We start from the raw sequence: 12314 nt of genomic DNA on the forward strand, positions 1-12314 counted from the left end.
TTGTCTCGCTCGAAGTGCGCAGACATCGCTTTCGGTGACCGTGGGGGTCTGCAGAGCTTCCCAACTCGCTCTTGGTGCGGATTTGTTTTTTTAAATGTATGATTACCGGGACCGCGTAAAGCGATCCTGCCAACCCCCTGCAGCATGGCTCCACTAGAGCCCCCCGTTCCCAAAGTGTGAATTTGTGCGACCCGCCGTTCTCTACACGCTCATGTCTGGTCGCGCGGAGGACCTGAATTTGTGAGCAGTGGGGCTCGCGTAACTCATCGTCACTCCCGCTGCAGAGTCTGCGTCGTTTGTTCGATATCGTCTCCTCAGGGACCTTCACGGCGCTGCGTGGGGACGGGGGTGGATGGAGGCCGAAGCCTGTTGAAGGCATGTGTATTTTTCGTTTCCCATGGATTGCAGCAGGCTGTGGTAACGGATCTGCATCACGTATGCCGGAGTTTTGCAAGAACCCAGGGTAACTTGCGGCAAACACGCTTACGCAAGTGATAATCCGTTGAGGCTTCCAAGGGCAGGAAGTTTGGTGAGGCTGAGGCGCCGGAAAGGCGGGATCTCGCGACCGTGTCACTGTCTGTCCGCCCTCCACATCTGGCGAAGGAAACTACAGACGCAGTTCGCCCTCGAGTTGTTTTCAGATGTGGCAGGAATGCCATCGGGATATGCAGGCCGATGCCGCCGACACCAATACTTTCACTGCATGTAGATAGTCCTTCACACAAAAAGTGGTGTCTGGTCAAGCAGGGTTTGCCTTCCCGTGCGACACCAGGGTCGCTAGAATCCACTCATATGAGCTACGGAAGATCGACAAAACTCTCGCTCACTGTTTGTCTGGAACTCCCCCGCACCCTGCCATACAAGAGGCGTCAGAACTCTGTTCTCTGCCCCATTAAAAAGAAAGAATATCAGATTCATCCCAGTGATTACATATGTGTACAACTATATGCGGCTACCGCGGTACCCAGTCCTCGAGCACCAGTGCAGTATGGAAGAAGGTACATGCATATATCTCTTTCAAAAGCAAGATCGCCCCAGTTTAAAGGCCAGAGAGATTTTGGATTGCGTATTTATGCGTGCACGGCTGGATATGCCGAGGCGACCTGCATGCACTCGCTCTGTTGTACCTCTATCTTTCGTAAGTGCGTGCCCCGCGGCAGCCCCTCTTTTGGGGGCTAGTCGTCGTTGAACTCGCTGAATCCAATGGGCATTCTCTGTCCCATAGGGTCCTCCATGACCCAGCTGGGGGCCTCCATCATTGGCTTGGTGTCCGGCGGGTACTTGACTAAGCCCTTGCCGTCGCCGAGCTGTTTCAGAGGTTCATTTTCCGCGAGGTCTCTGTACGTTCGCTGCTTGTCTTGCCATGCTTCTTCTCGCTCTTTGCGGATGATCAGACTGGTGTTCACAGTTCTTTCTTCCTCCTCTTCTTCGTCAAGCAGGCGCTCCTCCAGCTCTCTCTCAGAGAGGCCGTAGGTCGCGCCGGCGCGGGGCCCGAGACCCGCGGGCGAGTCCTGCTGCAGTCGCGACCGCTCTGCGGCGAGCATTCGCGTGGCAAGTGCCTCCTTCTCTCTGAGAATGTCTCCCTTCTGCACCAGGTCTGCGTCCTCGCGCGAAGAGGCAACGAACACGTCGCTCGCCATGCCTCGTCCGGGCAATGGCCAAACGCGCGGACGGCCTTCCACGGCTGCCTCCCCCGCCGCCGAGGAAGCGGAGGAGGCAAACGCTTCGCGCCGCGCATCCATCTTTTCACGAAGAATGTTGTACTGGCGCAGAACGTCTGCCTTGAAAAAGAAGTCTTGACGCTTCTCCGCGCGCGCCGTAGGCTTCTTGTACGGGTTCCACGGCACGCCGACGTACCTGAGCAACGCAGAGACAGACACGCAGGCAGAGGTATGCGACCGGAGATGTGAAGCGAGGCACCTGTACGCCGACCGACCTCAAAAACTCCCGCCTCAGAAGACAGCACTCCCCGTACCAGCTGGTGATTGGCATGGCATCTGAGTTTTGTGACGCGCAGACACAAAACACACAGATCGGCGACGCCGTCGCCCTGCGGGAGAAGTCGACGATGCACTCGGAGAACGGAAAACGATTACCGCGACGAAGAAAAGGCAGAGTCGCACGGGTTCTGGAAACACCTGCAGCCCTCAGAGAAATGGAAAGAAGGACGCAAAACATTTGGCCAGGTCGCTGGAAACAACGCGACGGATCTGCCTCCCCCCATCAGATACGGGGCACACACGTGAGCCGGGAAAAGAGAAACGGTGATCGATTTCATAGAGGTGACACCTTCACCAAATCTTCATGTTTTGCATCTTTCGACCCCTTCCTCACCTGTGGGCGTCTTGGTACCAGTCAGGGTCGTCGTATTCCTCCTCCTCTGTGCCGTCGACGCCGACGTGGCAGTTGTGGTTCAGCGCGTCCTGAATGTCGAGGACTTGTTTGATCAGGTCGTCGCAGCAGCGCAGCAGCGCTTCTCTGGGCGTCAAGCTGCCATCGGTTTGTACTTCTAAAGTCACGACTTCGCCCAGGTTTTGGTAAGGCAGATCGTTGTCGAGGTAGTCCCGACGATACGCGTTTCGGAGCTCCTCCGTCGGCTCGAGAAACCGGTAGGCGTTGTAGCGGTCTCCCTCTTTTCGGGAACAGGCAGACGACAGCGCGGGAAAGCGGCTGCGGGTGTTCGGCTGCCCTTCGTCGCCAGGTGTCCCCTCCCGCCCTGCCCCGGTCTCCGCTGCGCCGGCTCGCTCTGGGCTCCTGCCGTTGCGCCTGGGCTCTTCACGCGGCTCCGCTCCCTCTGCGTCGCCCTCCAGCTTCACCTCGCTGTTGCCCTCAGGGTATCCTTCTGCGCCGGCTTCTTTGTCTCGCGGCTCGCGCTGGTCGCCAAGGAGAGAAGAGAGCGAAGACTTGACGACGGGGGGTGCATCGGCAGTGGCTTGGCGAAGCACGTCTTGCACCTGCGTCAGGAGCGCGTCTGATGAGTCTTCCGCGTGGGGGTGTTCGTCGGGCGCGGCCTCTGCGCCGGGCGGCGCCGTCTCGTCGACGCTGTCCCACTTGGTGTGGACAGCCTCTCCGCGCCGCTCGGCGGCGTAGGCGAACACCGGGACGGGTGCCACGTAGTTGGTGAAGTACATGAAGCCCTCCTCGTCGCGGTCGCGCTCCAGCGAGTCGTAGCCGAACTCCGGCATCACGTACTCGCGAATCCGCTCAATCTTGAAGTCCATGTTCACGTAGTACCCCGAGTTCACAGTGAACAGATACTGATTCTTGTTCACCACCTCGACGCCTTCCGGAAGCTGAATGTGACCAGCGACCGCCACCAGCGGCCCGCGTACGCGCAGCTTGGCGCGCAGCGGCTGCGTGAAGTTCGCCGCCGGAAGCTCCAAAGGAATCCGGTAATAGATCGAGTCCTCCTCCGAGTCGGCAGGCGCAGACGCCATCCAAGACGCCCAGCCTTCTTCGCGCGCCTCCGGCTGCCGGGCGACGAGCGTCGTGCCTGGCGGCAACAGCTTCCACAGAGACGACGTGTCCTCAGCCTTTCCCACTCCGGCCTGGCCTCCGGAGGGGGCGTCTGAAGAGTCTTCGAATTCTGCGGGCTCGCCGCGCGCGCCGACCGTCGTGTGACCCTCCTCCCTACCCTCAGGTGGGTTGGCGGCCCCAGAGGGCGCGGCGGCGGGCTCTGCCGCCCCCGGCTCGCCTACGTGTCCCTCGAGGGCCTTGGCTCCCGCGTTTTCTCGCGCGCGGCTTTCTAGCCAAGCGTATATTTCCTTCCGGCGCACATACACGACCTTCTTTTCCCTGAGAATGATTTTTCCGAGGTTATTGAAGATGTCGTCTACGATGTCCTCCCGGATGCCAGGCAGGGAGTAGAACTCGTGCTTGGCGCCTTCGATCTTCACGGCGGTGATGGCGAGCGCTTCGAGTCGAGAGATGCTTGTGCGGCGGAGAGCGTTGAGAAAGGCGGGCGCCAGCGCAGAAAAACACGTGTGAAAGTAAAAGAAGGCACTGCAGCCTGCGTTATGTGCAAATAGGGGCTGGATCTGTTTGAAACGAAACCCTGAAGACAAGGCGCTATCGGGGAAATGCCGCCGTTCGAGGAAACGCTGCACAGAACGAGCACGCAACACAGGAACAAAACAAAACTCCTCCGCGGTGCTGTCTTTCTAAACTAGGTCTGCAGTTCTCGTTCAACTCACGTACACACCCACACGCAGGTACGCATAGTAGGGACACCCACGACGCCGGAGACGGGTACTGCCCTGTGCTTGAGCTGCGTCAGATTGCGTGAGCCCTTGTGTCCAGACCCTGAGAAAAACGACTAAAGATTTCGCGTACCTGGATCGCGGAGGGGGGAATAAGCTTCGTCTGGATGAATGGCTTAGAAGCCTCCTGCAGGTCCGATTCGAGACACACAGAGGCACGCGCGGCGTCAGAAATGGAGCGTGAGATATGAGACCTCCGCGTGTTTTTACCTGTGAAGAACGGTGTCTAAGGCTAGCGAGTATCCTGCGCAAAACGGAGAGCTGGTGACCCCGCGCAGAGGCGAGGCGCGAACTCCACAGGTGCAGCTCGCGCGCACGCCTGCAAGACTTGAAGTCTCGCTCCTCCTCCGCAGCAGGCTGCTGGATGTCAAAGCTCTGGATGTCTTTCTGGGCTGCAGCGGCGCACTGAGAGTGCAATTCCCTGTGCGCCCAGCTCGCGGGCGCGGTTCACGGTCGCGGCGCTGAGCGCCGCAGCTGCTTGACTTACGATGAGACTCTGGAAGAACGGCTGGTAGACGCGGAAATCGTACTTAAGCGGTGGCGACTCTTCCATGTAAACAGGCCGGAAGACGTGAACCCCTGCACGCAGCCGCAACGAGATCCACAGAGGCGAAGCGGCGAAAACTCAAGGACGAGTCACTCATTCACACGCGCCCAGGAAGCGGAGGCGCAGGCGTGAAAATATGCGTTTAGGGGTTAGAGTTCTGGGTGTACCGGGGCAAGCAAAATCTCTAGGTTTCAAATCCGTGTGGTGCGCAGACAAGCCTTTCGGGTAAGCTGAGATCTGTTTACAGTCGAATTCTTCTCTGGTTTGTGCCCCCGTGCCACTTTCGGCGTCTCATGTGAGCGTCTCAGATACATGCAGGCGGCGGAAAACCGTACCCCGCCAGGTAGCCCACGCCGGGAGGCTTACAGGGAGGCGCAGGGAGAGAGTTTAGCAGTTCGCGCTGTTGCTCTCTCTGTTGCTCGAAATAGTCTTGATTTCGTCTGTGCTCAACGTCGAGTCTCGCTCGCCACCTCTGCTGCAGCTCTTTTTTTTCTTCTGCAATCTTCTTTTCCAGGTCTTCGGGATCGAGTTCGGCGGCGCTCCTGTCCACGCGCCAGGCCTCTGCCTTCCGGCGGATAAGTTCGTCCTCCTCGTCGTATCCCCCCGTCTTCTGCCACGTTTGACAGCCCGCGGGAGGGGGCGGGTGAGGAGAAGGCACGAGAAAAGAAGGATAAGGCGCTTCGCGCTCAGCGGCCGTCGCGATCTCTCCTTCGGCGTGGAGCGAGCTCGAAGAACAGCCAGAATAAGACGCGCGGGGAAGCATGCGAGACGGCGTCGCGGCATCAGCGGAAGAATGCACACGCAGTGTAGTCAGTGGCGCCGAATACGCGAGAGACGACGACACAGAAGGCGAGGAGAAGGACGCAGCAAGGCCGGCAGTGCGAAGCGATGCGGGATCAGAAAAGGCAGGACGAGAAAACACCTTCGAGTCGAGAGAAAACACTCTCCTGTGGTGTCGGGCTGCTGCCGGTCTAAACGCCTCCTTGACCGGTGCCCTGTCTAGGCCCGCGGAGACTGCGAGGCATGCGGAGGATAAGAACGCACACGGCACAGACGCCCCAGAGGGTGCCGGAAGAAACGAAGAAGAAGCAGGCAAAGGAGAAGAGGGGAGACGATATGCTGCAACACGAAACCCAGGCGCGCCCGTTATTCGCTTCGCCTCGCAAGCTACCGACTGTTTCGCCGAGAGTCGCGCGTTTTTCAGACGACGAAACTGTCTTAGCGATGGCAGGGCAAACTGTCTAAGTGTGCGAGCACCTGGAGACTCTGCGTCGGGGGGGGGACTGGCCGCAGCAGAGCCAGAAAATAGAGGAAGATGCAGCGGCGACGACGAAGCAAAGTGAGCCAGTGGAGGAGAGGAAGGGGAGAGAGACAGCGAGCCGCGGACAGGGGCCGTCCAGATGTTCGCACTAGGCGAGACGGCAGAGGGAGGCCGAGAAAAAGAGAGGGCGAGTGCGACAGACGCTGAAAGTCGTGGAATCGCCTGCCTCGCGTCCCACGAGTGCAGCGCCAACAGGGAAACAACGCATAGGAGTGTCCAGAAACGACGCAACAGCAGAAAGGCCGGAAACCAAGGGAAGGAACCCATCTTGAGGAAAAAGGAAAGAAGGAGACCTAAAGCGGCCTCCTTTTTCCGTCCCTCCTGCCGCAAACGAGCAGGGCGTTCCCGTGGGGCGTACGCGTGCCTTCGGTTTCAACACAAGAGGTGCAGAAAGCACTTTCGCATGGCCGTCACGTACCTCCAAAGCCTCACGCCGTCTATACAGCAGCGGTACCGGGGCATTCGCTTGCTCGCGAGGAAAGAGACATGGCGCCACACGAGCCTCTTCCTCTACGGCGCGGGAGACGATAGTCTTCCTTCGTACCCAGAAGAGCTTCCAGAGATCGTCTGGCTTGAAAAAAGGTGAAGTGCTGTGAGACTCGCAGGCTTCACCCAGCATAAATTGCTTCTAACGCGAAAGATGCGCAGTGTGAGCCCAGAAGCGCCCGCTGTTCGTGTGGCTGAAGTTCGCTGGGGAGACAGCCGGGACGCAAGGATACTCAAGTCACTAGGGAAAATAGGAGATACATAATTAATAAGGGGCACAAAGAGAGAGGAGTCGCGAGTCCCTATGTTCGGACGAATCTGACGCCTGTCTCCGTTCGGCCTTTCCGGCAACGGGACGACCCACGACTAAGACGACCCACGGCTAACCGGAGACGCACCAGACCAAACCAGGAAGAAACGCGTCTTCCGCTGTCGAGCGCGGCAAACTCACCTCACGTGGCCCGTGAAAAAAAGGTATCCGAATCTGTGAAAATGGGCTCACGATGCGAGGGGAGACAAATAGGAATCTCTTGGCACACACGATGTCTTGAAACTGACAGATGCATGCGCCTGTTGCATGCGCCAGGCAACGCCTTTGGCTGGCAGCGTACAACGCAGGCCCACTTTCATTTCTCCCCGCTTCCTGATTCCATGTAACTGCAGCGGTGAAGTATGCACCAAGAATGGCAGAGCTTCGATTCGATGTAGGGACTGTCGTCCCTTGGCTGATCTTTATCCTTCGCACGCCCGCGGCGGACGAGACGCAAGACACACGCTGTACGGTACGTGCGCTGAAGACGGCGGAATTGCTGATGCATCAGACTACACTGAGGGGCAAGCACATGTGTTTCGCTCCTTTGCTCTTGCAGTCAGATACGGTTCCGCGATCAAGAAAGAACCAGGGCACAATGCGGCGTAGGAAAGCCCAAACACATACACGCGAGTGAAAGGGCATCCTGTAGCTCGTCAGAGACGGGGTGTGCGTGCGGTTCAGTGTGTATGTCAGCTTGAGCACAGCAGCTTAAACAGTTTTTTGAGCGGATGCTGAATATTCTTTCACAAGACAACAAGACGCTGCATCTGCCCAATGCCTTGGGGGTTGTAAAGTCACACGCCGCCACACCCTCCCAAGCAGCCGCATTCACGTCCTTGGGTTCGCAGTGGAACAAAGGAACGGTTGTTTTGGGTCGCGAACAAGCAACCAGAGTTTCTCCGACTGCACAACGAAGGAAAAATGCCACGGCCGATCAGCAGCGTCGGAAGCTGCTGCCGCCACACCAATAGCGCAAAGGACTCTAATGCAAGCGCTGTATCTTGCATCAGATTCCTTTGCGCTCGCCTGGCCGCGTCCGTCGACCTCAGTGAAGCTAAACTGACGCTGTGAGGGCGATAATTGGACATCTACTGCCTTGAAAGGTGTCCGAAGTTTTCAAGTTCGTATGGGGGAGAAAAACAATCCAACACAGATCATCCAGAAACCGCCAGCCGCAAGGCATTAGATCGGCGTCGACCGAGATGTTTTCCAGCAAGGCTGTTCCCATGCTTCGAACAAAAAGAGCTGTTGTAGATGAACCACCTAGTGGTCTGTGAGAATTCGTTGTTTAGGGTCTGTACGGAAACGTTCAATGGGATCCTCAACCACCATCAATGTTAACTCGCATACTGCATCGTGGGCACATCGTGCCGTATAGAATTCGAAAAGCAGCTGGTTGGGAGGGTCATTTTTAAGGGTCTGAGCTTCACAGACATCAAGAAAACCGCGGAAAACACTGGCTCATGAAAGGCTTTCGTCGGTAACGCTCGACCTTAACCAAACGAACGGTGCGCGTGAGGAAGGTGTCGTTGTCACTGCGCAGCGCGAGATCGTATTGAAGCAAAATTTACTCAAGCAGCGGACGTAAAGAGTTCGCAGCTGATAGAGACATTTGCACGGTCGCTACGCCATCACCTTGCGCCACATTACTTCCACACATCTGGCGCGCAGCAAGTGCGTTTGAACCACAATATTGCACAAGCAGATAGAGAGAGTCGGTTGCGTGTCGGCGGTCCTAGAAACAGAGGATCTATTATTGCAGGCTGTGAAAAGGGCATTGCTGGAGCAAGAAATGGCACAAGGAGCGCACCGCGCCACTATCTGGTAGCACTGTGGCTGGTCCAAGCGTATTTTGACCTCCATAAGTGATAAAAACAGTTTGTTGCAAGGGAGGGGGCCCGCCGCGTGCGGTCAACTAAGCAAGCGCCTAGGAGGAATAACCGTTGTAGTCTTGTGTTCGTGTGTCCTTGCTTTTAGTAACGAGTCATTCAAAGGCGCAAGCTCTTTGATGTTGCAATACTGCGAAGTAGATCACCAGTCAGTAGCTTGTTTGCGAGAGAAGACTGTTGTATTCCTTGTGAATCCTGCTGCCAACTGCAGAGCAAGTATTTGCCAAATGGGGGTTAACCTCCGCGCACCCCTGGTACTGATACAATGAAGCCTACGACTGGGCATCCGAAGCTTCCTCGTGTGCTGCACCCTCCAGACACAACCGCACGTTCGTTGTAGCGAAACCTATCACGCTGATGTGACCAAGCTCATCCAAGAGGGACAAATATAGCAACGTTTTTGGAAGCTTCGACTCGGCTTACCAAACGGTTCTTGCAGTGTCCGCTACAATACGCGCGAGCTGTAGAGGCCAGACAGCATTAACGTCTCTGGTAGAACAAATACACGCAGCATGTTCGGTCAGTCTTGCAGGCAGCATCTGACGCCTCCCCGATGACACTTCTTCTGTAGGGAGTAACAACACGGATGATCAAGGGTTAATGACCGGAGCAGTGCTACGGCTGAGCCGGCGGTCCTCAGATTGACACAGAAACAGCGTGTCACCCGTAAGGGTAAAGTTCGTGTCTCAGCTGACTTTCCTTCGTTGTTGTTTGTGTCATTGCTATCCCTCGCAAACGCCATCTAACCCAGTTAGGTTATCCGCCCCCTAGCGGCCATGCATGCACTGAGAAAATACAGGCACCTCCAGCGTACGGAGCGCCTAGTTCTGAGCGAAAATATCAAACCTTGGCTCCGCGTACACGTAACGGAGATTCTGGACTGGCAACGCAGCTAGTAATTCCCCTCAAGTTCGCGCCACTCGAAAAGTCCGCATTTTCACTGCAAAACAGTGGATCGCCACCGTTCTTCAACGAGGACCGGCGCAATAACACTGCGCAGTTCTATCATTATCCCAGAATAACGTGCGGATGCAGAAACAACCTCAACAATGGAGAACAAGGACGGAAAATATCCGAAGGTTGTCGTTAGAAACCAGGAAATGCCCGAGGACATGCGGAAAGATGCTGAAGAACAAGCTGTACGGGTGCGTACGATGCCGGCCTCTTTTTAGGGCCCAGCATTCACTCAGAGCGAAGGTATCTCTCGCCATAGTGTTTTTGGTGCGAGGAATCGCGCGCATTAGCGATTACAAGATTACAAGCGAGTAGATAGGTCTTTGACCCGTGACTTGCTGAGCCAGCAAGGTGATCTATGAACAAAGAAAACGACTCGAGTATGCAGAGGTGCGTGCTGCCCGGCAAGCCGTGGCGAGGTAGCAGGCAGCGCATCGGGCCGTTACAGCAAGTCGATTACAACCTGCCCTGCAATCTAGAACATAGTAAATAGCCGGCGCCTCATTTCACTGCGCATGCATGCGATGCTTCATCGGTACGGGCACACTCTTACTAGCCGATGCCCCTTCGACTGCAGTGCGAGTTGTCAACGCTAGCGTGAGATTGGGAGGACGAAGCCCGCCTACTCCATGCAGCCGAGCTTCTGGAACCTCACCTTGTCCTCAGAAGCCACACGCGAGTATCAGAAGGGAACAGTGTGGCAACGTGCATCATCATCACGATCACTGCCTGACTGAACACCACATTCGGCGCAAACCACCAAAACGTCGGAGGAGTGCCTCCTCATTTCTTGAACACCGAACGCCAAGAGAGAGTGTCAGGCCATCTGCAGTTTTTTGCTGTAAGGGCGGCAAACGTTAAGCTTGATCTGCATGTGAAACTGGGGCATCTACAAATCCCAGTGAGAGCCTTCCCCCTTCGGGCACGTTTTGCCTTTGAGGATGTGAAACAAGTTGCGCACAATGCCCCAGGCGTCTCGAATGTCTTTCTGGCTTGGGGCGGCGCTTCGTTTTCAGGCTGTGGAGATGTTCAAGAACGTCCGGGACATCGCAGACCACATCAAGCAGTTCTTCGATTCGAAGCACCAGCCAACATGGAACTGCATTGTCGGGCGGTACTTCGGATCGAAAGTCACATACGAAAGCAAGCGCTACATCTATTTCAGCGTTGGGCAGCTTTCCGTCCTTTTGTGGCGATGCGCGTAAAAAATAAGCGGACCTCTGCGCGTCGCGTGGCTGCCCTTAAACCCCCGCCCCTTTAAATTACGCTTCGTATCCCCTCTATGTGGGCAGGGGCGTTTCGGAGCAGGTACGCACTGAGGTACAGAGAAAGCCAGTCTAGTGGTCGAATGACAAGAATAAAGTCATTGTTTCCTTAAATCTACCCACGTCAACCTGGCTACCCGACTGGTCCGGTATGTCGATGCCTCTCGTCGCTCTCATCGGTGAGATACGCTGCGCCAAACTCCACTCCTGCTGTCCGCGTTCGCTACGTACCAGTTCCATTTCTCTTGCGTCGTCTTCGGCTGTTCGAGATAGCCAGGAACAAAAACCACGGTAACTCTCTCCTCTGTCGACATACGTAACTCGCAAATGATCGTCATATATCGGGCCAATGCCCAGGTGCTCGCTCATCTCTCAACCTGGCTGCTGGGCTAGCAACATGAAGCAGCGCCGGTTGTGCTCCATACAAAGTGAGGTGATGTATATAGTTGCACTGCCTCAGACACTACCTGGTTGACTCAGCAGGCGTCTCCATCAGGCTGGGGATCGCATACGGGCGCAGCAGCCGAAGGATAAACCTGAGTTTCACATGTGAACCACTTGCCAAGAAGATGAGTCAAACCTCACTCATACGAATACAGAACTGTGACTCTCGTGATATGGAAAACTGCACTTGTTGAAAAAAAGGGCACCTTATCCTGAATAGGGACGTGCACGCGTTCACACACGCACAGTAGGAAATCTTCGAAAGCGGCCATAAACTTCGCAGTTACACGAAAAACCTCACCAGCACGTCGCCTGCAGCGAAGGCAAGACCAGAGCCCATGTGCATTCTCTTCACGGCCGCTTGCGGGCCTCCACTGGCTCGCTCCCTCTCCCACACCTCTGATGGAGCCGATGGAGCATTTAGGCTGCCCTGGTTTTCGGAGTTTCGAATACAGCAGCTATGTTACAGCGCCGCTTTTCCCGACGCCAGGACGTCCCAATCCTTGCCTCATCGTCACATACGCTCAGCGCGTCCCACAAGGCGTGCCCGTGGTTTCTCGTGGCTGCCGGCGACATCGGCACAACTACCGTGCGGCTGGTGACGGCAATTGCCTAGCTTGGCAAAGTGCGTGTGCTCCAGGCCTGCCGGTTGCATCGCTACTTGCGCAAACGCCCCAGCAAACGACAAGTGCCTCTCGTATGTGCCAATTCGTACTTTGCGTCCTGTTAGTCCTGCTGTCTACCGGCGTGATTCTCAGCTCTACCCCCGTTGCACAACGGGGTCCATTTTGAATCATACCTATGCCCCGATTCCTCACGTTTTTTGGGAGGCTCGA

At 56.3% G+C, this 12314-nt stretch overlaps 2 protein-coding genes across 2 annotated transcripts; one reads left to right on the forward strand and one right to left on the reverse strand.

The window, feature by feature from the left end:
* Positions 1-1175: 1175 nt before the first annotated feature.
* BESB_004060 (DNA-directed RNA polymerase alpha chain rpoA) lies at positions 1176-6394 on the reverse strand (the record flags this gene model as incomplete). The annotated part of the gene is made up of 5 exons (XM_029359161.1): positions 1176-1857; positions 2335-4100; positions 4333-4386; positions 4747-4838; positions 5173-6394. 5 exons carry the CDS (start codon positions 6392-6394, stop codon positions 1176-1178), a joined length of 3816 nt encoding a protein of 1271 aa, XP_029222074.1.
* Positions 6395-10731: 4337 nt separating this feature from the next.
* On the forward strand, positions 10732-10974 carry BESB_004070 (dynein light chain DLC; the record flags this gene model as incomplete). Its single annotated transcript, XM_029359162.1, has 1 exon — positions 10732-10974. One exon carries the CDS (start codon positions 10732-10734, stop codon positions 10972-10974), a length of 243 nt encoding a protein of 80 aa, XP_029222075.1.
* Between the last annotated feature and the right edge of the window lie 1340 nt (positions 10975-12314).

The sequence above is a fragment of the Besnoitia besnoiti genome, chromosome I (genome assembly GCF_002563875.1).
Source record: "Besnoitia besnoiti strain Bb-Ger1 chromosome I, whole genome shotgun sequence".
Classification (NCBI taxonomy): Eukaryota; Apicomplexa; class Conoidasida; order Eucoccidiorida; family Sarcocystidae; genus Besnoitia; species Besnoitia besnoiti.